We start from the raw sequence: 26511 nt of genomic DNA on the forward strand, positions 1-26511 counted from the left end.
ACTTGTTCCTCTGGTGTAAAGGGCAGCAGCAGTAATGCCTATTCAGCAGAAATGAAGCGCTGTCCAAGCAAAGACAGATATACAAGCTGACCTCGCAGATAGAGTAATCCTGGTCAGCCAGACTTGAAGTGAAACATGTATTTATGGACAGTATTGCGAGCATGCAAACTCTCCGGGTTTGGATTATAAAGGTTACACACAGATGAGTTAATCCTCTTCACTGCACAACCCGATTGTGGCTAAGAGAGAGATGATCTATCTTAAGGGATCTTATCTTTGAACCTCTACTCTGCATTCAGGAACACTCCCCAGGCAGGGCTAACAGTCTCGTACAGATCTCCTACACGGACGAGGAGGAGAAATACCTTTACTGGCCTCTTGCAGCTATCTCAGCTGGGTCAATGGCTCTCTTCTCAAGTGCAATGGGCTCCCTCAGGCTCACCCTAGTACACTGACGACATGCTCTCCTTCCTACTGAGTAACTTTTTAATACCCCGCAAGCTTCACGCGTCTCCTAGTTGTGCTGCGAGCCGAGTACGTACAGCAGCACAGCTTGCCTTGCAAGTTGCCAAGGCTACCCCGAAAACTCTTCCCTCCTTTTCTCTGCTTCATGTAGCCTTTTCTTGGTACGCAAATGTCAGCAGTTGTAACCTACTGTAGGGAGGCATCTGGCAGTGATGGCTGCCACAAAGGAGGACGCTCTTGCTGAAGATGCTCTGCCAGCAGCGTTATGCAGACTCCCCTTCTCAATTCACATTTTCTTGGCACCTACACCCCTGTCTGACTGACTTTTAAATGGGCAAAGAGTCAACCCAACAGATGGGCTGGGTGGCAGGCAACCAAGACGCTATGAATGTACATTGTCTGGGTGTGGAGAGTCAAACTGACAGTCAGGAATATCCAAGTAGCTGCCCGTCACACAGCAATGTGACGACAGCGCAGAGATATGCTGTGAATAGCCAAGTTTGAACGTCTTCCATAACAGCAGCATTCGTAGACAGAAAAAAGTACAGTAAAGTGGTGTTGCAGCTGACCGCACTTGGGAGGAATCCAGGAAGGAATTGCAATGGAGAGGCGCGTCCAGCGGAAGAATGACTTTCCTCTTGCGAAGGGACTGTCGCTGTCACCCGTCACGATACCTCAGATCTGGCATCACAGGGGAAGATTTTATACGGGGCAAGGCAAGCAGCAGAGAAAGTTTATCTTTTGTCTCTCAGGAGCCCTTTAACATTAGTACAAAAATCCAATGCTTTAAATGTTTTTGCTAAATGGCTCAATAAGCTTTGTGCAGTATGTGGTGGCCTCTGCATGCATGGTGTGAGCAGACTAGCCTAGCAAGTCTAGTTACCAAGGAAACAGGTTTTAAACTTGAAACATAGGTAGTCAGGATGACAAAGAGATCTTACACTTTTTTGGAACGTGTCTCTTCTGAGGAGGGAATGTGGAAGCTGGCTTTCAAAATCCTTCTTGCTGTGGTCACGGGGCCAGTGGAAGATGTTGTTGCATTGCTGACCCTGACTCGCTGGTCTAGCAGAAGGGGAAACAGAATACGTAACAAAGGATCATTACGCAGCATCACCTAATGCTTTACCTTAAAAGAAAGCAAACGGGGGTGTTAATTAGGCAAGGACTTCCTTTCTCTGAGGGAGCCAATCAATCACATTTTTTCTGTCCTGAAATGAGGAGGTTTTTTTTTTTAACATAAATCTTTTAAGCCCCAGTGCTACGGCTTTATACGAAGAGGAAATTGATCTCAGCCATTCCCCGACAGAATGGCACTGAACATGAAGTGTCTTTCTTCCAGAATGTATTCATTAGTTCCTTCTCTCAACCTGACCTTGAAAGCATTTGATTAAATGATTAAAATAGCTTCATCCCAAAACGACAGTTTGTAGGACAAACTTAATTAAGCTCCGGGATTGAGGAATGGAAAAGCGTGTGCTATGCTTCTTGCTTGGTATGAACTCCTATGCTTAAATAACCATGTGAGGGCCTTTGTAAGCCCCTGCAATATGTGGGGCATCTGGCCTCCCTGACTCCCCTCCACCCGATGGGCTCCCCAAGCCCAGACCCCGACAGGTTACTGCTCACTGCCTGCCGCACCGTCCCAGCCACCGCTCCCTTCCCTACAGCAGCAGCTTTACCTGCACCATCAGCAGAGTCACTCATTAGCATCTTCTCATCTCACAGCGCCTCCAGAATACACAAACTGGCCACGGAGAGCTTGAAAAATCAGTTGGTGCATGTAACAAAAAGGGAAGGAATTCTGCTAACTTCATTGTCATCTCATCATTTAAAAATACAAAAAAAAAGTTACACCTTCTGTAGGATAGTGCAGTGAAAGTTGTGAAATTATTACTTTCTCGCCACTTTCTTTGATCAGCCTGTCTACACTGTCAAAAACCTGAATCTGATTTCTCTGCTAAAATAGCACCACTGCTTTTGGCAGCAGTGTAATATTAATGCAGATTGAGATCTTCAGCATTGTTTCTTTGAAATTTCTCAGGTATTCTGGCAGTTTAGAAATATGGGCCTTCATCTGCTAACGTTCACATTGCATCTAGTCCTTTTGCGGGGCCATCAGTGCTAGCAGTGGTGGATATACCACATAAATACACCCTTTTAAACAAGGCTTGAGAGAAAATTACAGCGGGCTTAATACGATGCTCAGTCATAACTAAGCAATTCTATTGACTTCAGTGGGGCTGCATAAAAATAACTGCTAGCAAAACTTGGCTCAGAAACTTCAAAAAAAAAAAAGAAGAAAAGAAATCCTTGAGCCACAAACAGTATGTGGTTCATTTTGCAAACAATTCCTTAATTCTCCAATATATCAACGATAAAAACAAACCTCCCCCATTCCCTAGCCAACAACAAAAAAAAAAGGACTAGGAAAGCAAAATTGCCTACGCAGGGTAAACAACACACAAATAGCCTAGAACAGGAAAAACATATTAATGAATCTTCCTTTAAGAGGTAAACAAAATGCTGGCTTCTCACCAGGGAGGCAAGCATCTAAACCGAGCAGGGCATCCCAGAAAGCGCAGCTGATGAAGCCTCTCCGGTGCTGTAATGGGGCAGGCACAACCGGAGCCATGGCCGTGCCGCACAGACAGAGCCGAGGGGCGAGCGGCCCGTCTTGGCACGGGCAAGCTGGGTGTGCGGCTCGGCTGGGGGGCTGCCGGCGGCCGCTTCCCTCCTGCAGCCGCCTTTGAGGAAGGCCCTAAAGTACGTCGAGGGTCCCACATACGTCGAGGGTCCCGCTCTCGCCCTCTCGGTGAGGAGAGCACAACGGCAGAAAGAATCGGCCGAGGTTGAGCTTGATGTTCTGGGATGTTCCCCACTGGTGCGGCTGGCTGGAGCGGGAGCAGCTTGAGCGGAGCCTGGCAGATGATGCGTCCAAACCATTAGCTCACCCTGTCCCAGTGGCCGGCATCCATTTCTACGCTGCTTCTGTACCCACCACCGTAAAGGCTACGGTGTTTCTGTATAAAGATGCATGCCGCTCTGTGCTTAGCTGGATGTTTTTATTTCTTCCCTTGAAAGGCTCCTGAAAAACCTGAAATGCCAAAGGAAGTATGAAAAGTCTCACTTCTCTTTTCCTCGAGTCACTCATCTTCCAGAGCCACCTTGCAGATTAATGCAGTGAGACCGTGGTTCAAAAAGAGCTTTGCAGAGCCCTCGTCCTCCCTAAGTCTCAGTCACACGGTTTAACGTGACGATTTAAACGGATGCGCTCAGACAGGCACATAGCTGGCGGTTCGGGCTCTCAGGCAGGAAGGTGAAGTCTGGTGGCTGAATAAAGTTGGAGGTCCAGTTGAAATTTCTGTTTTCATTCAGGGGGCAATAGATTTTTGCCTGGTGGATCTTTTGTGCTAGAGGACAAGTGAAATCAGTCACCCACTCATTAGCAAAACAAAGCAAGCAACCAAACAACACCCTCCAAATACATGTCTGTTGGTACACTGACATCTGTCAAGCTATATTTGAATGCACACAAAACGTGAGATTTCTTGTGCAGTAGCAATTATAATTAGGCCTTTATCACAGTATCCGTTGATAAAAACGGAGCGCTGCGTCTGTGGAAGGGGAGAACCAGAGCATTCCCCTGAACAGCCTGGGAGAACTTCACCCACAGAGCGATGATGCACCTCACGCACCAAAAAGGTACATCACTGCTTTAGACATCAAATTGAGGACAATCACAGTGTAAACCGACAGAATTGCTGGAGCTTACAATTTGTCACAGGACAGGCAGTTCAACGGCTGGCGAGTGTAAAGGCAAGTCCAAACATAAATGAGGTTCTTCTGACCATGACCCCTGGATGTTTCTCCTAATCTGCACGTCTGTAAATGAAGAGCCAAGATCACAGATACAACCCGGCAATGGAGTTCTCCAGGTACATCACGTAACAAGAGTACTTGTTAAACAACAAAGGAGCAGGTTTCCAAAATGAAATTACACTGTCTTGAATTTCTTTGCAGTATGGCTTTTCTGGTTTTGAAGGCATGGGACTACAGCTGCTTGATTAGAAATCTTATTTTCTTTATTCCTTTAGAACAGAAAAATCCTGGGGTCTGTTACCTTCTGAGAAATACAGACAAAGTCAATAAAGTAATGAAATGTTTATGTTGTCCAAGTATTTTGTGTGAAATAGTAAAACCATTATTTGATTAAAATAACACAGAATCCAGCACTGGGATATTAATCATGCTGCATCAAAGGCAGAGAAGGAAATTACTATTCCTCTTTTGTCAAATCTGTTACTAAGAAAAGACTCTACTCAAAGTAGAAACACTTCAGTATTTGTTCTTTAGATAAATAAGATTAAATTTTAACCTTTACTCTTCTGAAACCCTTAGAGAAACATTCATTTATCTGCAGCTGAAATTAATATTGGATTGCTTTATTGATTTATTGGCTAAAGGCACAGACTAGCCGTGAAAATTCCTCTCTGCTTGCATTGACATATTGAACAGGAACAAAAAATATGTCATTTAAAAGCAGTTTAGCCTTGAGAAAATGGGCAGTCACTGTGAGGTTTGGCATTCTAGAAAAAAAACAACCCGTTCTTTGTGTATCCCACTTAAGAATCAAGATATTTATATAGAACAGCTTGATAGAAATGATAAATAACTGACTATAATTACATTTCTTGAGGTACTACTCAAACACAGTGTCCTGGTTTTGGCTGGGATAGAGTCAATTTTCTTCCTAGTAGCTGGTACAGTGCTGTGTTTTGGATTCAGTGTGAGAATAATGTTGATAACACACCAATGTTTTAGTTGTTGCTAAGTAGCTCTTATCCCAAGTTAAGGATTTTTCAGTTTCCCATGCTCTGCCAGCAAGCAGGTGTACAGACAAGAAGCCAGGAGGGAGCACGGCCAGGAGAGCTGACCTGAACTAGCCAAAGGGATATTCCATACCACAGGATGTCGTGCTCTGTATATAAACTGGGGGGAGTTGGCTGGGAGGGGCCGATCGCTGCTCGGGCATCAGTCAGCGGGTGGTGAGCAATTGCATTGTGCATCACTTGTCTATTCTTGGGTGTTATTCCTCTCTCTTTTTGTTATATTATTGTTATCTGTTTTATTTCAATTATTAAACTGTTCCTATCTCAACCCATGAGTTTTACTTGTTTTTGATTCTCTCCCCATCCCACCAGGGAGGGGGGAAGTGAGTGAGCGGCTGCGTGGTGCTTCATTGCTGGCTGTGGTTAAACCACGACAGGCAATCTTATACCACAACACAGAAAAGCCTTCAGAGGACATAAGTTTTAAAAAACAAAATATCAAAAAATATGTACACAACCTCCCAAACGACTTTGAGTCAGAGCTTCAGCTGCAGTAAATCACCATGAATGTGATGGTGGCATATTCCTAATCTGCAGCCGCTGAGACCGGGGCCCCAGGGTTTATCTTTGCGCGACAGCTTGTGATATTTAGACTGCAAATTGGCAGCAGTAAAAGGGCAATCAGTGGGTATGTTGTAGGTGATCCGGGTGACCCTGCTAAGGGGGAGCTCGGTGAGAACTTACTTTCCAGTCTCTGTGTTTACGCCCTGATCCCATGGCCAGTGCAAGGTAATTTGAGGTAATCACTGTTCCATAGGGAAAGGGGTAAACACCTCACAGTTACCTCTGGGTCAGATTAAGTAAAACGATATATATGGCAGCATAGTTGCAGTATCCCTTATTTCTCCCCTATCTCTGCAGCCTGTTTAAGTACATACACATTTACGTGAACCATGACAGCTTCACCCAGGTTTATCACACAACTGAAGTAATGGCATAATACACCCCCCCACACCCCCTCACACTTTCTGGTCCTTTTGCGGGATGGCAACACTTGCCCGAAAGGTTTGCTGAGAACAGGCTGCTTCGTCATGCCAGCCAGCTTCACCCCCAACGCCCGAGGAGCGGTGGGAGACCCGCGCGGAGGACCGGCTCTGCCCTGAGCATCCTCGGCCAGCAGAGCTGCCAGGCTTCTGCAACGCGCCGGATGGCTCCTCTCCCGATACGTGGAAAGCATTCATGTCTCCCGATACAAAATGATACCGTCTGCAACTGTCAGAGAAGTCAATCCTGGCGTTGCTTTGGTTTTTTTGATTCATCGTGTTGAATAAGGAGTTTCATCTGCAGTTGGGTAAGAGCACTTGAGCAAATGATCTTGAGTTTTAATTGAGCATAACCAGTCTCACGAGTTCCTTTCTCTTCAACATCTGCATCTAAATCAGGTCAATTGCCAGTAAAAGGCCGATGTTACAGATATTACCATTATTTTTTTCCAGGAATAACTGCCCTCTCAAATAGGGTCGTAATGTATTGCAGCACCACAAATTTAGACTATTCCTTGGAGACCTCATAGGGGATACCTGGGAGACCTTTCCACAGTCATTTAGTGTACAAATTTGTCCGAAAAGCCATTATGCCTGGGTGAAAGGAAACTTTTTAAAGGAATTAGGAGCATATATTAACTCTAGTGTTTTAAGGTCAGACTTTTCACAGAAAAATATTGTAGTGGAGATGTAGTAAATTCATCCCTTTATACACCAGTTTCATAATTTGATCTGGTATTTTGAATTAAGGGTACACTTCAGTTCACTTTTTTGGGGAAAATCTAAATGATATTACAAGATCTAAGTCTGGACCCTTTTGCTTGGGTGGAATTTCCACATCAGAGTTTGTCTGAGGTAGAATGGTGGGCCTGGATGTTCACCTCTGCAATACAGCTTACTCAGGCTAAGGAATGAATGGGGAAGTAATAACTGCTTTGTTGGGTACACCCACGTTTTCAGACAGGATCCTTACTTAATGACAAGAAAAACTATTTTTAGGAGCAGTAGCAGAAATTTCAAAGGTTGAGACAGAATAATATATTAATGTTTAATTCCTGTCAAATGGGGGAGTTCCATTTGACTGGTCCATCTGCAGCAAGCATGTTTCCAAGGGAATCCTGTTCCTTTATCTAGATCCTCCCGTATTCATATTAATGGATGTTTCAAGGTGTCTCTAATTCCATCTTTTGCCTCCTCCATTTACAATACGTAAATACAGCCTGATGTTTATATCCTCTTCCTTGCATAAGAGCTAGTATTTTGGCAGTAGTGCTCCTTGCCTTCTAGACAGACCTTCTACATTCAGTTTAGCACTTACTGATGCATTTTTTATGATTGTTCACTTTAAGCAGAGGGGAAGACAGAAGATGCAAAGAGGCCCTGTAAAGAAATACTGAGAATCAAGTAGACTTTTCAAAAACTTTTGGCAGCCACACATTCCCCACAAGACACCATGTTGCCTAATAATATGAAAAAAATTGTGAGGCCATGGCTCATATGAAGCAATGTTATGTGTCATATCCATCCCAGAGGCCATAGTTTCCCCATCCCTAGCCTGAACACTGTAAAGCTTATTTTTAGTCTTATATATAGATTGGACACATCACAATAATAAATAAAAGACAAAAAAAAAAAAAAAATGAAGAGGGATGTACATTTTCAAAAGTGAATGGTGACATTTTTTGTCCCTGTTATTTTGGTAGACCATTGAGATACTTCAGAGACGTCCTGTCTTCAGAAGTCAGATTCCCACTAAATGTCACAAATCATACCCTTAAGTAAGAAATACCTATCATCAACTGTAAGCTAAATATATAGGGCTCCTAAAAAGCAAAAACTCCATTCATTAAATATAATCTCTGTTTGCAGACCCTTTCAGAGACTCTTGTCCCCCAGGAAAAGCCAGTTGCAAGTCAGGTGAGCCTTGCAGTACATCTTGATGTCTCTGCAAGAGCTGGCTGAAGTTCCTCAAGGGGGAAAAGCCATCTGGGAACAACTGAAACAGTAGAAATACACTGAAAGATTTGGTAGGTGATTTGCCTCCCACAGAGCATGAGGGCTTGCAACTCTGACCAAATCTGTTCCCTTTGCACTATTCAGCAATGGCTCTCCCAAGACCAGACTCCAAGCTGCATTTCCTCACTCAGAGTACTCACAAATGAGTTCAGAATTAGCGTAGCAAAGACCTGAAATCTTTCTTCTTCCCATCCTCTCTGAGAACAGAAAGCGAGATGGACACTGTTGAAGGTGGCAACTTCCTTGTCCCATGTTCATTATTTAAAGGCTATTGGAAGATGATGCCTTTTATAGTGGTCTCCAGGGCCACTTGGAACTGGAGAATTTGGGAATGCTTCTGTTGCACAGAGCATTGGGCTCCTGTTCACCTTGTACCACTGTGACTACACAGCATGCATAGGGCAAGCCTGCTCCCACTAAACAGGCTGCCAGGAGGACTCCCGTAGTCTCCCACTCACTCTTAAAACCAGAATTAGAAAATTAAGACCAAGTTCTGCTCCTACTTATTTCCTCAAGTACACAAACTTTGCCTTTCTAATACTAATCATTTTAAATCTTGTTTAAGACTAAAAAGATTTAACGATTTTTCAGGAGTGTTCTACGCATTAAAAGGAATGCAGGTAAGTATGTGCAGAGCAGTAAAATTTATTCAGCGAAAGTGTGTTTCCATTTAAAAGAGAATAAACTGATTTTATGTAAACAACCAGAAAAACCACCCCACCCCTAGAGAAAACAGGCACACAAATACTTTACTCCTTTCATAAATAATGTATTTTATTGCATATGGCTATTAAGGAGAGCATCCATGATCAATACAGACTAAATACAATACACTACTCTAGTTCCATTTATTCTGGTCTCCAGCAGCATCACATTTATCCTTATATACAGCGTGTACATTGGAAGACACAGCAAGATAAGTTAAGTCTCTTGTCATATCACAATAGCAAGAAATATATTTAACATCTTGATATCCAGAAACAATACGTACCCAAAAAAGAAAACACTGCTTAATAACTGTTAAGGTTATATAGCAAAAAATATTTTAAATTTAAGGTAAGTCAGGCAAAATGTACAAAGACCCAATATACATTGTGAAGTTTTAGCAAACATAACATTTATACATTTTGGTTCCATTCTGTAAACTAAATTAAGAATGTAAGTATTGCATATGCCTTTGTGAAATATACAGGATAGAGAAGAGTTGACTATATTGTCAAGTTTTTGTTTTGAAGTTGCTGTATGCATTTTAGCCATTTGTTTTAGTGGCATGATTTCTTAATTGGTACAGAGGGCTACTTCCAAATAGAAGTTCAAAACATTGAATTCAGCAGGTACCACACTCAGTGCTATGGGGAGGTTCAGACAGAAAATGTCAAAGGTATTTGTTTTTTTTCAGTTCCAGACTTGAATGAGCAGCATTTTAGAATGTCTTAGAACCATTTATAGTATTGTTATTTAAAAAAAAAAAACTTCAGATAGATCAGATATTTAAATTGATTTTAGATCTAATATTGTATTAGACTATGCATTGCTGTGATTTCAGACCCCCAAAATTACACTGAAAAATAACCTGTATCATGGGGTAGGGAAGGAATTAGTTTACATTCATCTTTGTCTTGTAATACAATCCTCAGTTCTAAAAATTCAGCACGTAAGCAGGAAGACCGCATTGCCATTCATTATATTTGTAAGACATTGACTCTTGTCTTCCTCAGAAAAAAAAAAAATCCCAAAAGATAATGCATTGTCAATAGTGAAGTACAGGTTCCACCTAGCACAATGATTTAAAAAAAGAAAAAAAGTCTCATGTAACTCAAATAACTTAGTAATACTTACATGTCTATCAGAGCAGGCACTGGGGAGGTACCCTTAAAATGTATACGAACTCTTCAACAAATTTATCGAAGGAGAAACAAGGTGGCATGACATTCCGCTAGTCTGGTGCAACAGTTGTACGTGACATTTGTGACGGTAGCCGCCACATCACTCGGATTTTCAGGCTACTGGAAATGTGATGCACGGGTAGCCTTGAAAAGAACTCAGGATAAGTGACTGCAATGGTTCTTCTTCCCTGTAATAATGCCTGCAGCTGCAATGGTGCTTTCCTGGTAAAAGGCAAATATCAGGACTTTCTAGATGGCAAGATAATACTGTGTTAATATTAGCGCTTAAATCTGCCCGATACCTATTATCATCCCTGCATTCCTAGCATGCCTACGTGGATTTTTGGTTACAAGAAACGCAGCTAAGAACAGAGTTAGCTGACAAAAGTGAGCTTGTAAATAGGAGAAAAGGCTTTTGCAATCTGAAGTACCTACATAAACACCTACATAGAGAGGATTAAACAAGTGTGTCAAAGGTACAGAGAGATACCCCCAATACAGTTTGATGTTTTTAACTCACGTTGCTTCAGTTACACATTTTATATTTCTTAACTACTCTGAATCCTCTGTCCAAGTCCGATTCACAGAGTTTTATCCCATTTTAGACTTTCCAGTGCCCTGGTTAGGCTTTGTCTGAGAAGTAAACCCTGCGGCTAGTGATTCACAACCCAGCAGCAGCAACTGTACGCGTTGCAAGTTCAGTAAGGCTGACGACCGTTCTTGAGAGAGACTCAGCATAGAGATAAAGGAGGTCCTGTCGTACACCAACACCGTAAATCCGGCTTTACTTTGAACTGAGGTAGTACTGTGGTAGGCTTGAAATTATGCCAGTAAATACCAGATCTTACTGCTTCAGCGGGTGTTACAGAATCCCCTAATATGACGAAGAATAAATACAGTTTGTCTTTGCAGAAAAAGGAAATGAAGGCATTGGCCGTTAGTTAAAGAGGCCGGCAGAAAAGTTCCTACGATTTAAAGAGCATCTCCAACTTCTGTCGAAACAGCAGCAAAACGATACCGTAGATGCCATGGACAGGGAATGAGTTAGGCAGGTTGCTTTCCCTTCCTCCCAGATTTGTTGCACAGTTTAGTCCACAACAGTTAAGTAACTGTCCGGACCAACAATAACAACAACAAAAAGGAAACCTTAAGCAGCTTCAGTTACAAAAAAAAACCCCCAACAACAAAAAAACCAAACCAAAACAAAAAGGTATATGCCGAGCAGCTTCTTTGAATGTTGTACTCTGTTGTTTGAGGTCATGGTGAGAAAACTAACTCCTTCACTCTGAAAAGAAAAATGAAAGAAAGTCAATAAAAGCTGCAAAAAAAAAAAAAAAATCATATCTGTTTTAAACAACACAAAACAATACCATAGAAAGATTATTCAGAATGGGTTTTAATGGAAGAAAAAAAGCTATGCAATAGCTACACATAAGGTATTGCAGAAGCAATAAAGGGAGTACTCCCCAATCCCATATCACCTCCTTTTCTTAGGACTTTTCAGCTATAGCTCTTCTGACCAGCAAACCACAAGAGACAGAACTGGTTAGAAAACCCAACACAAAATCCCCCCAGTTCAAGTTGTGACCATCACTGTTTGCGTCAGTGGAAAGGAAAAGGGGTTGCAGAAAGTAGGTACAAACTCAACTGTTTTCTTAGTCAGCTGGGTGTTACCAAAAACTGTCCACTTCCAGACATTAAAAACAAGTTTCTTGAGACTACTTTGTCTTTAGGGAGTCTTCTAAAAACATAAGCAAAGTATAGAAAGAACCTTCTTCTAATTTAGTTATTTGATTTACAAAATAACTATTATTCCAGAAGTAAAATGTGGGTAGGTATGCAAATGGAAGGAACCTTCTCCAGATTACTGACTACAAAGCTGCTTTAAACGGTCAAGGTGCATTGCACAGTAAAACAGAAACTGATTACAAAGCGACCCATCCTATTCTAAAGAATGCAGCTGACTCCTTTTGTGTTTTTTCCACTGCAAAGAATTAATGGATAGTACGTGCCACCTCTATAAAGACACTATTATATTGATTAACTCACAACATTAAGATGATTTGTTAAGGTGGTCATTAAAAATCAAAATTTCCTTAGTATGTGGCTTATTGTGTAGATTTTTCCTGTTTGCTATGATATTTGGAAAGCAGCAATGCACAAACAGTAGTGATTAAACCACTGATACTGTAAATTTCACATGACAACACATTGACACCTCATTTCGAAAGGTGCCAACTAAGTGGTAAATTCTGATACAATGTCAGGCTGCAACATTACATTCACACTAAGTGCTATTAATAGCGTTTAGTTCATTTAATAGTTTATAGCAATCTTTTTTTTTGTATGTTGTTATCCCCAAGTTTAAAAGTTAAATGAAAATTTTAGTTTGAAGATGTATTACACAAGTTTTCCTAAAACTTGAAGTTATTTGGAACGCCTGGGGAAACAACACTGTTACTTCGAAAAGTCTATAAAGAACATGACCCATTAATTTTGACTGTATTGACACAATAAGTCAGTATTCCTGTATATTTTTAATTCCTTTGGGATCATAAAACCAAAGTAAATTACATATGAAACCTGGATGTCAAAGTAAGCATAGTGCTTATCTGTGGAAGTTTCAACCCATATAAGCCTCCGATAAACCAATACGAAGGCTTTTCCTCCAAGTCTACACAAAAACAAAGGTTGTCATAGCCTGGCATATATGTGAGAATTGCTGAATTGCTATTGAATCTCTCAGAGCTAAGGTTTACTTAAGGAATTAGTCCTGCTGGAGTCAACTGGAGCCGCTACATGATCAGATACTTAGGATATTATGATTTTATTTCATGACACAGCTCGAGATGAATTAATAGCTTGCCAAGACCAAAAGGAAAGCATCTCATTGCCCACCCCCCCCACCCCAGCCCTTGCCATTTATTTGCTGCCACTCTTCTGACCAGAAACTAAGTCAAATCTACCCATTCAGTCTTCAGAAAATGAGCCCGCATTGTTTGGGCTGGGAGGGTGTTTCAAATTAAGAACTTGGGGCTCCCTTGATTGCATCATAAGCCAGTTCAAAACTGCCATCAGCATCCAGTAAGGCTGCGTGGGAGAACGTGCGGCAGGATGGATGGCTCTCAGAAGGGAGCAGAGATCCCTCGTTTGAGGAAGAGCCGCCTAACAGACCACTTCGTTCCGATTTTTGTTCCGGGAAGCAGGATAAATGCATCATGTAGGCAAACAAGCGAGTGTTTAAAGATACCTGCTGACTCTGTGTTATTGCCTTCCTCCTTCAAATGGAAACCAACCTGACAACTAAATTTAGGTTCCCAAAAGTGGCCATGTGATAGTGAAAGCCAAACAAATGAGGAAAAAAAAAATAAATAAAAAAAAAAATCATGTGTTCAGACAACTCGATCAGAGGAAGACATTTGTGTACATGTAAAGAACACAAATATGTTTCCAGAAGTATCTCAGCCTAGGGCGGTCATCAGGGAGGATTATTACCAACTGAGTAAACCTGCCATTGTTCTTACAGCACAACAGGTACTTTCCAGCCAGAATTAAACCGGAGCAGTTGAAGTGGCTGATGCTTCAAAGCATTTCCAAACTTGGTTCGTAGGGTTTTGTAGGTGGATGATGGGACTGTGGGCACAAGCCTAAGAGCCTGTGATGCAATAAATACATCATCCGATGAGTCTGTAATGCTGACCTATAACTCAAATACTAACCCAAACATAGTCTTCAATAATGAAACTATTTCCAGACATCAATAAGCTTTGAATCAAGAAGGGAAAAATAAGTACTGCCACCACTTGATCCACAGAAGAGCAGCATCAGCTTCAGAGGAAGCCCACTTGCAAGAAATAAGTTGCAAGTTCCATGCTAAAGTTAAAAAAAAAAAAACACCACCAAACAACCAAAACCCAAACCACATCAGTATCACTGTTAATTTTTACTTCAGTAATTAGTATCTTTTACTTATTTCAAGTCTCAGGTCAACATTCCACTTACACAGCAAGTCACACCAATGTACATTGTCTTTATCCAGGAACGAAGCAAAATTCCTACAGGACACAAATACATTCTTTAATAACCTCATTCCCCACAGGCACGCACAAATCAAAATACAAAGTCCAGCACTGTGTCAATACTGAAGTCTCCTCTTGGTTTTGGGCTTTACTGAGAAAAGCATCCATGATCACTGCTGAGTTTCCAAAAGTAAAGTCACGTGATTTCACCAGTGCTTCCTGGGGAATAAATCAGATAATAATCACAAACACACAGATTGTGGGGAAACTACCAAATAGTCAAAGACTTGTTAAATATACTGTGAAGAGAATACAGTGGTTAGTCAACTAAAGAAGATCTAGTCTGCTTATTAACTTTCAAAGACAGTAAGCAATGAAGAAAAATTTTCTTAATTCCTAAAGGTAATTCTCGTCTGCTAAGAAGTACACAGACAGAAACAGCTATTCACGCGGCTCACGGCAAAACACGTTGCTGGTCATTCACAGCCAGTAAACTTATTCCACCGGCAGCGCGACAGCCAGAGCGGATCAGGCATCGGGCGCAGAACCCCCAGCTCCGCCACGGGCTTCTGCCCCGACTCCAGGCACGTCCCTCGCTGGCTTTGTCCCTTTGCTTCCCCTCCCCACGCTGCCCGCCAAGTCGATTAAGGCTCTGATCCCGCTGACTAACTTCTCCTGGAAGAGCAATCCTATCGACACAACCAAATCCGGAGGTTACCGCCACGCACGTCTGCGGGCGCCAGGCCAGCCCGTCAGTCGGCACAGCCCCAGGAACCGAATCCCGCCGGCAGGGAGAGGCCTTCGGCCCCCCGACGCCCGGGAGGAGACGCACGGCCCTGGCCGGCCAGAAGAGGCAAGCGCGTCCCCCCGCCGCGCCCGCCAAGCCGCACCGTCCACCGGCGGGCACCGCACGGGTCGCGGCCCCGCACGGCGGCGCGGCCTTCCCCGAGGGACAGCGAGGGGCCCGGTGGCCGTCCGCCCGGGCCGAGCCGGCACCGAGGGCGACGGGAGAGGGTCTGCAGCGCGGCGTCCGGGGGCTGCTCCGCGGGAGGGCTGCGGGACGCAGGCGCCCGCCTCGGACGGTCGCGGCTTTGGCTGAGCAGCCCAAGGCCGGCGCAGCCTGCCCGGCGCCCGGGACGGCACCGGGGAGGCGTGCCGAAGGAGCCGCATCCCGGCCTGGCTCCGGCGCGTTCGGCAATTTAGTGACCGTGCTGTCCTTAACGTTAGGTACACGGGTAACCCCGTGCGCGGAAGGCGACGGAACAACTCGCGTGCTGAGCCACGGCTCTCCCCAAGCAATTCCAGGGAATCTGGGCTCCGCTCGGCAGGGCCGCTCGCGCCGCACGAAGCCGAGCTCGGCCATCCTCGCAGCAGAAGGTTTCAGCCGGAGCGTCAACACCCGCCTCGCCAACACTGCGCAGGGAAACAGAAAGCGGCGTGCTCCGGCAGTTTACAAAGCGCATGAGTAATATCCATCCCAAGTAAAACGTTTCCACGTTTGATGGGGAAAACAAGTTAAACCATGAAATGGAAGAGCCATGTTGTTGTTGTTTTTTTTTTTTTTTTTTAAACAAGTCATGGCTGACTGTAATTGGAGACATGCTGCCCCAAGTAACTAGGCTCTTTTGGTGGGTTATTCCGCTAAGAAACAGTACGCAACGTCATTCAGATATGTCTCCGTTGTTTTACGAATCGAGAAGAGCAAGCATCGGGTCAACATAGATTCTTTGTGACTGATAATAAAAAAAAAAAAAATAATCGCTGAACTTCTCTGAAGTAGTAAAGTAGGGATTTGGCGGCCACAGTTATCTATATTAAAATAAGCTTCATAGTACTTTTGCCTCTTGTGTCAAATAGTTAAAAATTGTAACATCTTGAACTGCATTAAGGTAACCATAGGGAAAGATATCACCTTCTACAGTGGGAAAGGAAACACTAGATTATCTGGAAAAAGATGTTGCATGTCAGCACCTGGGAGTACTTTTTTTTTTGTGTGTCCCAGCATACACACAAGAGGCTAAATGTTCATCTGATGGCATGGACAAATCCCCACAATTTATAACGAGTGTCAAGTTTTATACAAAGGTACTAAAAATCAAAGTAATCTGTACTTGATACCATATATTTACATGACTAACACTTATTTTACCTGCAATCTTACACTAGAGTTTAAGCAGCTGAGTCTACAGTAGAAGTACAGATGACAATGAGGGCTATGCTTAGTTGATTTCAGAATTTGATGTAATTCATGTTTCATATCATTTTGTCAACGTTCTTATAGATTTTGTAGTATGAATAACTACACATTAAAATGTAATTATGTGGAAAATAAAGGATTAAACTTACAAATGTCATTATAATGAATTTATAGCTAAAGTGCTGGTCCAGAAATAAATTTCCCATATCAATTATAATAAAAATAGGCACTTCGAATTTAAAATTAAGAAACTAGACATGCTCATTTTTTCCAGGATTAATTGAATACAGTTGCTATTATATCTCTTCATTTCAGAGCTACAGCCACTGTGTACTATTAAACAAGTTTGTATAGATGTGATTTAATCCCATGATTATGGATAAAATAAATTAGACAAAAACACCTCAGCGTAGTACTATCTGAAATTTGTTCAATTATTCCCTCCCTTGCAAGTTGGGTATACAACCGTTCAGAAACTTTACATGAAATCAAACAAAATCAAGCTGCTTTCTCTGAGCAAACAAAATGCTAGAAAAAAAAATTTAGTCCTTTTGGCCTTCCGTTGGGAGTTTGTAAGAGGGACAGAAACACACATGCAGAAGCAGATGTGGAAACTATATAGAAAATTTGCCACTGAAAAGATTAGTCTGTGGCAGCCAGCCAAAGAGCCACGCGACAGTTCACATGCGCAGGATTTAACCATCGTGGAACAAGAAGTCACGTTCTTGGTTGATGACCATTATCATGCAACTGGCACTGCCTCCCACCTTACAACCATCACAGCATTCCTTTTTCAGCGCAGATTCAAAACCCAACACTGCAAACGTGGCCTCAATTAGGTGGTGGGTTTGATTTTCACAGCTCCTTCCACCACACCAAGGAGAGAGCGCAGCTCTTCCCAGGAACAGACTGACAGCAACTCGCAAACTCCAGTGACCCCACTTTGCATACAAAGTGAGGCTGGAAGTTTCTTAAGACACAGAATTTTTGCAAAACAACACGCTCACCTTCCAAGCGATGAACAGCGAGGGAGGAAGGGATTAGTGACTAATACACTGAACTACCTACCAACCCCATCCTCGGAGACACAACAAAACCAGGTGAATTAGCACATCTGCCCCTACGGCATACACTGGGCAATACCCAGTGCGCACCTCTACAGCTCTGGCCTACTCACCCTATGAGGAGCTAGTCATTCTAGCTCCTTAGAGTCAAAGAGAAGAAACAGGCACCTCTAAGCAACAACTCTTCTGCCCCATTTCATGTTAGGCTCAGATGAGTAAGAGTTACGCAAGATCTCCAAGTCTGTGAGGTGTATGACTTGGTATTCATTTTAGGAGCAGAGACCATACCCTTTTACACACCTTTACAATTGCTGGGAAGTTTGCTCAGCTGCGATGTCAGAGGCATATTTTTCCATCTTCTAATATACAGCAGTAGTCATTAACAAGGGCAACAAGGTCCCACAAGAAAGAAGAGCTCCTGGAAATAGAGCTTGATATTCTCACACAGCTGCTGACTGAAATGCCATCAATGCTGGTGGACCTATTTCAGGCAGGTAACGGTGGGGGGAGTATAAACAGACTTCTGGTTAGATCCACAAGTGAGAACCTGACTGCCGTTCAAGATATCAATGGCCAACAGTAAAGTCCAAAGCTTCCCCTGAGCCCCTAGGTTACCTCCATCCACATGCCAGAGCTCACAATGCGAGAGTGCTCTCAAAGAGCTTAAAAGCATGCTTTTTCTCTCTCTCACTTGGGAGAAAAAGCAATCTTTTCCAGTGACTAAACTGAAGAATTATTAATATTAAAGATTTAAATATTCATGGGAACAGGGATAAGGACTCATGTAAGTTGTGGGAAGTCGTGTTCACTCTCCCTTTCCATTAAAGTGGGTATCTAATTATTCCATGAAAACAGCTTCAGTAAGAACAAATGAGAGCACCCTATCAAAGAATATATGGCTAGGATGCACTAGGGATGGGGAGGGGCGGGAAGAGGATTCAGATTTTCTTTCAGCCAGAAAGGTCCTGGATGCTGGTCAGTCCTGGGTGAGCACTCTAGGCACATAAATATTGTGGGTAGGGGCATAGAAACACTTCATCCAGGCCCTCTTTGAAAGGCTGATCCCTGCCTCCATCATTGCCAAAAAGGCTCAGGCACCCAACACCAAAAGAGGTTTCAGACTTACAAAGTCTTTATGGAGACTGGAGCATTCCTCCATCCTAGAGGAAGACACTTACCTTCTTTCTTTTAAAACACAAGGCTCTCCTCAATTTTCAGAGTCAACTACCTGCCTGTTTTGCAAACTGACTTTCAGACTGCTTACCAAGGAGTAATCATTTACGCATCTAACCTGGCACCTAAACCCACTGGATGGTCATGCTCTAAACATTGGGCTGGCTGCTGCAGCTTTTGGACCTTCAAGTTCAGAGATACGGCCAGAGAGATGCTGGTTCTCACAGAAGAGAGACATGGGGAGCGAAGGGAGAGAGAAAGCAAGCAGGGAAGGTCTGAGAGGAACAACCTGGCACACGCGGGAGGGCAATCTTTTCCCTTCTGCTTTCTCTTGTTGTCACACCCTCACTTAAAACTCTGAGCATCTGGTAGTAGGATAGAAAAAGATTTTAAAGGATGATTTTCAATTTCTGTCAATGCTTTTCTGGGAAACTTTTGTGTTCTCACTGTTGCCAGTGTGAATCAGTCAGTAATAAAGGAGTGAGGGAGAGATGAAGCTAGGCAAGAAGTTGCAGACTTCACGGTCTGTGATGAAAAGACACCACCCTCCCCAAAACCATTTAGTGAAATGAGCAATACCATCCAAAACAGCTGCACCGAAGCAGGCTAAAGGCTCCTCTAATCCAGTTTCCTCTCTCTGACAGTGGGTCAAAAGCAGCTCATTTTTATAGTCTTGCTTAACCAGGACAAGATATGGAGAAACTTCCCCAAATTCTCATCTACCTTCTAATGATTTACCTATCAAGGACCTCCTGCACTTCACCTCCCTTCATGGAAACCTTTAGTACCCTGTAGCCTGGAGTTTCACATGTGAACTACAGGCTGCAAGAAGAACGATTTCCTTCTGCTTGTTCTGAACCTGCCACACGTTAGCTTAATGCCCCCAATAAAGCTGAAGTCTTACTTCCCACGTGCAGTTAAGACTCACAGTCCATATATTATCACACGTTGTCCTTCTTTTACTCTCTATATGGAGACATGCAGCAACAGAACCACAATTCCCCTGTACAGACGTTTCCTATCTACAACCTGAGAGCACAATGGAAACGCTCAAAAACATGGTGCCAAATCATTTCTATACAACCCTACAAAAACTAGGATGAAAAGCCCTGTGCAGCTGGCCAACACCTTTTGCAGGATTCCTGGGAGAAGAAAAACTATGCTACATGTTACCTGAAAAGGTTCCTAACACTTTGATGGGAAATCAGTTGCACTGTGTACGTGGACTGCGGTAGAGGGAGGGAAAAGAAATTCTCTGTGAGAAGAGAAAAAAGCACCCACAGATGTACAGTGTTTCTCAAGAAAGGTCACTATTTTATTTTGGCCGTTTACTTCAAGTCTGCTCTTTAGGACAAAAAAAGAGGAGAAAATAGATACCCTCTTTTTACATAATTTCCTAATAGGTTCTCAATATTTGACAGAGATAGCTCCTACAATTTATTTTCATTTTAACCAAACCTTTCTCAGTAGGTTTACACAAAGAAGATTTTTTTCCCCTCTGTTTTTTTTTTTTTTGAGGTTTGTTCTGTTCAAGTTTGAAGAGCTTTCTTCCATGAGACCAGGTTGGGATCCTTTTCTCACATGGAAAGAAGGAGCTGATGCATTTTGGGTAGTATTGCTTAGAAAATGTAAGAACAGTTTACTTTCTCAATTTTGTATCTTTTGAAGTATCATTACTGAGTTGTTAAACAGCTACGTATTTCACTTCAGCTATTAATCTTGTTGCATATACTACTACCCCTGTTCTTTTAAAACTGTCTTGTAGTTGAGAGTTGTTAACACACTAGCACATATCATGTTAAGCCCTTAACCTTTTTGCTGTATTAATTCCACTTAAACAATAATTCAAACTTCTATATACAAACATTTGGATTAAAAAAAAGGTAAAATATTTCAATTAATAAAGCCAGAGTCTCCTTATTTTAAAGCCTTTTTTATTCTGTAAACTTTGGGGTCTTTATATTGCTGTTGTTAGAAACCTCTATTAATGGAGCCTATAGTTCCAGGCACTGTATATACACATAGGCACAATACATTTTTCTACTAACCACAGTAAATTAACTGAATAGAATTGTGATTATGATTTACCAAATGTATTGCTGCTGTTAGCAACACATAAAAGAACTAAAAAAAAAAACAAACCACCAAACCTAAAAAACCAAAACAAAAACACAACACTACCACACCCAACACCCCCCCCCAAAAAACCCCCAACAAACCCACTCCAAGAAAGTGCTTGGAAACAACACTGCAAAAAGAATTTGGAAGACTAAATTTGTGGAAAAAGCTATTACAACAAAACCTTGTGAAAAGATGAACTTGAACTTCCCCATACTACCAGACCACTGACAAACCTCTCATGATGAGGGGGAGCTAAATCCAAAGCACAGCCTTACCAGTTCATCATGCATTAGGGATGCGGCTCCCAGCTGCCGCTCCAGCCGTAACCAGCAGTTTTTCCTCCAAGCAGAGCAAGCTGCTCCTCGTTGCATCACCCCTGAGCATGTTCCTTCACTTCATCTGCAACACACCTTGGTACTTACTCTGCATGTGACACCAACCATTGCTGGCTTCAGTATGCTGTCACAGACACGCTACACAACACAAAGATGGGAAACCACCTGTTTTCTGTGAATTTTTTTTTTTTTTTTTTTAAGCCTTAAAAATATTTCTGCAGGAACATTATGTCTGACTGTTTGAATTACAAGTTCAGCTTATCACTGGTCAGAACCATTTGCAGATCTATTTCTGCTCATTAGAGTACTACTCCTTACCCCTGTGGCATCTGGTCGCACAGTTCAGACATGGCATTTGGGAGACAGATCCTGCCCAGAACCAAGAGTGCTGAGTTTAAGCAAATGCTTTGTAACACCTCCACAGAGAACAATCAAAACACTGTACCCTTTTCTCAGGTACACAATGGGATTATGATCATCTCTCCAGATAAAGTTTATAAAAGTACTCCTAGCCAGCTCGTTAACAACCATGAGCCGAGCTCTCATTAACTCCCTTGGAACCCACACCTGGAACAGCGGATACTGTCCAAAAGCCAGGCTCACACACCTCACAAGGTGCCCCGTCCCTGCTGATTTCAACGTCTTCGTCTGCTTCAGCCTTAATACTCATCGCTCCACAGCAACCCACTAAGTCTCCTTGAGAACAGCCACTCTAACATAATCCCCCAGCAGACGTTTCCTACTATTCCTTCAATAAACAGACAAACACCCTAGTAATCAAAGCAAAACAATGTCTCAACATTATTTGTAGACTTCTTATTTACAAACTGGATTGTATTCTCCCTTGCATCAAATGCATTTCTGAGCAACGCTAGAAAACAATGTTTTTATGTTGCATTTTTAAAACAAACAGGGGCACCTGTAACTTCCTGTTCTGAATTTAATCTTGAGATGAACTGGCATTTCTTTCTGAAGCTGATACGGATTGTATTGCCTACAGAATCTACTATTATGTTAAGACATGAAAGGAGAGGATGTACTTTTTGTCACATGGGCATCATAAATATCATCCACGTATCACTCCTGGAGGGTAACAGATACTCTGTTCGAAAGCATAGGCAAAAAGCTTAGTAAACTGTTTAGAAAAGTAATTTTGCTGGTTAAAATTTATCTTCTGAGAACACCAGTTTCAAAACTGAAAGCTGCTCATAAAATAACTTGTGAGAGCAGAAAGCATATAGAGTAATTACCTCCTCTGTCTTACTCAGATATTACTTTCTTTCTCAAGCAAGAAACAGATTGTACTGAATGAATGAGGTTGTTCCCAGCCCCACCGGATGTGCCTTGAATCCTCCCCATCTAATAGTTTACTGCAGAAATAAAAGTGAAGCAGGCCCACATTCATTAGCTCTGCAAGACCAAACAGACACTAAAGCTTCACTTTTAAGAAAGGCAGCTGAAGAAGGTGAATGCAAAATGCCAAGTTTTACCCACCCTAAGGAACAAGAATATCCGAGACATGCAATGAATCTCAGCTTAGAAAACAGCATTTATTTCACTGTTGTTCAGCCACAAAACCTGCAGTACAAAATATTACTTTCCCCAAGAAAAAAATAATTGTTAAAATACAAAAAAATACTATGCCATCAGAGCACAGTGTGCTTTCACAGCACTTTTCTCAAAGCTTCAAAGAGACTTTTCAAAAAAGGACCAAAAAAATTAGCATCACTTACGTGCAATATTGCTAACTCCAGACAGAGCAAGATGCACTTTCTTCTAGAATTACAAGAGCTCTCAGTAAATATTTACATGAACAGAGCTGTACTCTACTTTTTCACCCGTTCTGTTTTCTCCTCCTCTCCCAAGTGCTCTCACACAGGTGGCTTGGTTTTGTTTTGTTTCATGGCTCCCCTGATTTGTTGCCAGTAAATATGCTTATAAGCAACCACTGACACTTAATTTGCTTAAAAAGGCTCACCTGTACCTCGTATAGCATTTTTGAAAAATACATTTTACTTACAGCAATATACCTGGCCACACAACTATATAACTGATGCTGTCATCTTTTTGAAATTGTATTATGTTGCCGGGACTGTTTCTATGAAATAGATTAAACCCCATCTTGGTCACTTAAGACAGGATACTTAAGAGTTTGGCTCTAGTCCCATGATGCTCAGCAGAGAATTCCCCTAGACTTCAGGGACGTTTTCCCGTACATAAAGACCCACGTGTGTTTTCTCCCATTGCCAGCACCCCAGCTCTCTGAAGTTGCTTAGGACATCTCAAGGAGGTGTGATGAACACTTCAGGACGTCACATTAAGGAACTCTAGCCTCCTGCAAGATACTGTGCAGCAGGTGAGACTTTAGAAAGCGAAGATGCTGTTCTAGAAGGATGCTCCACGAAGAATGGAAAAGGAAAGATCGCAGACAACGTGCGTGAACAAATACTTTGCAAAACACCAGTATTTCCCCCAAGGTGCCTGTGCCTTTAAAGCCCCAGTTTGCTCCCAAGTGCTAAGGCCCTGACACCACTGCCTATTTCACGTATTGTGACTGAGTGGGACGCGTATTGAAAAGCCTTCACCCAACAGTGCAGCAGCTGCATAGCTAGAGAAAACACAAATCCCTTTTAATTTCACATTTACTGAACAAGTACAATACATCATCAACTAGCTGGAGTACAGGCCAGGTCAGGCAGGAACACTTCGCTACGCCAGCTGATCCACATATGAATATCCATCTCATTTCAAGTCCTTCTGCTTAAAATAGACTCCACGCAGCAAGTTTGATTTCACAAGCCACAGACCTCTGGAAGGTAGATGTTCCGTTCATGCCAAGCGTATAGGCTCCCTCTGAAGTCAGGGAAGACGGGCTTGTGCCAGTCTCCGGGTCTGGCTCTGACCAGCCTCTTCGACACTGAAAAGGCACCTGCATCCTTCCAGTGACCACCTATGGGAGCCAGGTCCTTATTTTAAGAGGACTGTTTCGGCAGGCTCCTAATAAGGTGCAAATGGGTGTCTACAGACCAGGCCAAACCTCTCGGTTCTACGTAAAGTGCAAGAACACCGGCTAGATGAAAAAAACCCACCATGTACGTGGAAATCTAAAACGGGAACATGGACCCTTAGGACACACTGGAGACAGCTGAGCTGGAATCTGCAACACGTAAAAAACCAACCAACCCACCTCAGGCACTAATAAAAGGCACAACAATTTTGACAGTGGCTTCCACTTTGATGCCTCAGCCTCTCCAACTGTCATCAAAAAAGTCCCTTAAGTGGAGGGAAAGAAAAAAAAAAGCCAGATTCAATCTATGTTTGAGACAAGAGACCACAGATACACTTTCCTATACAGCAGAAATAAGACTTGGACAAAATCAATTAAACATTGCCATAAAACACATATAAAATAAACCCAACACGAACAGGCTGTAAACGACTGGCTCCTCCACATCACAGCTTTCCAAATTACAGTCCACAGACTACTTTATACTGCACCAGGGGTCCTTATTTCCAGTAGCTATTTTTAATTAAAGTACATTGAAAAAATTGAAATAATTAATTATTACTATTCCAGAAAGACATTATGTGGCCACAAATGGCCCAAAAAAGGGACCTAAGACAATCCAAGAGAAAGAAGAGAAATGGTTCCAAGCCTCCCTATTAATATCTCATCGCTGCTATGAAAAATCTTGGAAACCTCTGTCAAATTAAAAATCATCACATTACAGAAGCAGGAGAAGTTTAAGAAAGGTGCCACCATATACACCAAGACAAACACATATACTAGGAAGAAAAAAAACCTCCGGTAGCATCTGATCCAATGAAGAAACAGAATTTCATACTTAAAAGACAGATGGCAATGCTGTTCATTCCGACAGTTACAGTCACAGCCCCACTATGCTACTTCCTGTACTAACATGGGTACCGCTTATTTCCAGTGTTTCTCCTAAACTAAATCATGGAATTTGGACAAGAGTTTCCTGCCCCGGATTAACTGACAATTACCAAATATAATTCTTTTTAGCACGGTGCTTTTTTTTTTTTTAACTGATGAGACAACAGGCTTTTATGTATCAAATACACTTTATTCCCTTCTTCCAGGTAAGGATTTGCTTTGTTTGTATCTGATGCAAATAACGAGTTAATATATTTTGAGACATACCAAAATGTGAAATGTTTCTTTGGCTACAGAAGCAAAATGAAGATCTTATTCAGGTACACACACACACACACAAAACCACAGCTACACTAGTGAGTAAGATAAAGCCACTTAACAGTCCAATAAAACAATGGTTTTACATGATAAAAAAAATTAAAAGATTGCAAAGACGAAATTTAACATACAGTTTCAATAAAGGATTTATTTGTCTACTGTTTTGCCATCTTCAGCAGAACTTAATAGAACTTTGCCTCCAGAGTGGAATGAAGAAGAGTCGGCTGCTCAGGTAGCCCATTACAAAATGTATGGGAAAATGCCTCAAGAAGACAAGCTAAAAATCAGTGCCTGATAAAGGGGCTGGGATCTAAAGCCAACTCACAGGAAATACTGAGAGCATCTTCAGTTAAGATACCTGACTAAGGACAAGATGTCTACACTTCATTCTGCTCAGGGTGGAGAGTCTGAAGTTGTCCCCTACACACCAACCCTCAAAACAGCTCACTATTTCCCAGGTACATGTTCTAAAGTCCCAGCACCTTTTTTTTTTTTTTTTTTTTTTTTTTTTTAAAAACTTCAGCATTCTGCTTCTCCTATGCTTAATTAAGGAAGCAGAGCAAGCTGCATGACAACATTATGGAAATTATTAGTAAAAAGCAATACAATCATATTCTTTGGCAAAGTAAAAATAAGCAGAATACAAGCCTGAGTCTATATGGCCAAAAATACCATGTAAATAAGTCTCCATATGTTTTTTAAAATAGTATCTTTGAAATGTTATCCCCTTGTAAAAGCCTCAACAGCCAATCTATGAGTACAAAGAAAATGGGGAATATCTACTGACAAGTGAGAGGAATAGAAAAAGTTCCAATATTTTCTCTTACTATGACAACATAGCATCCACCTGGCCAGCATGGCAAGTTAAAGCTTGCCATGTCTGTGACTGATTAAGCAGACTCAAGACTTAGGGAACAATTTCAGGCTCGTAGGAGACTCTCATGACGACTCCATCAAAGAGCAGCGTGGTATCTAAACATCCTACATAGCTCATTCACAGCACAGACCAGCTCCTCCTGCATTCAGGCACAGTGTGACTGTGCTCACTCAAGCTGCAAAAATCTAAGTCTATCTTCTTCCACCTCCTAGCATAGTCAAGTATACATTTATTAAAACAAAAGTCCATCAATTTATTTCCTGAGAGCTG

General features: G+C 42.2%; 1 protein-coding gene across 1 annotated transcript in view; it reads right to left on the reverse strand.

Moving 5' to 3' along the window:
* Positions 1-9106: 9106 nt before the first annotated feature.
* Positions 9107-26511, reverse strand: part of IRS2 (insulin receptor substrate 2) — a 31474-nt gene continuing 14069 nt past the window's right edge. The window contains 1 exon segment of the mRNA XM_029998737.1: positions 9107-11524. Within this exon segment, the coding sequence (XP_029854597.1) occupies positions 11520-11524 (5 nt within the window). The 3' untranslated portion in view covers positions 9107-11519.

This window comes from Aquila chrysaetos, chromosome 23 (genome assembly GCF_900496995.4).
Source record: "Aquila chrysaetos chrysaetos chromosome 23, bAquChr1.4, whole genome shotgun sequence".
Taxonomy (NCBI): Eukaryota; Metazoa; Chordata; class Aves; order Accipitriformes; family Accipitridae; genus Aquila; species Aquila chrysaetos.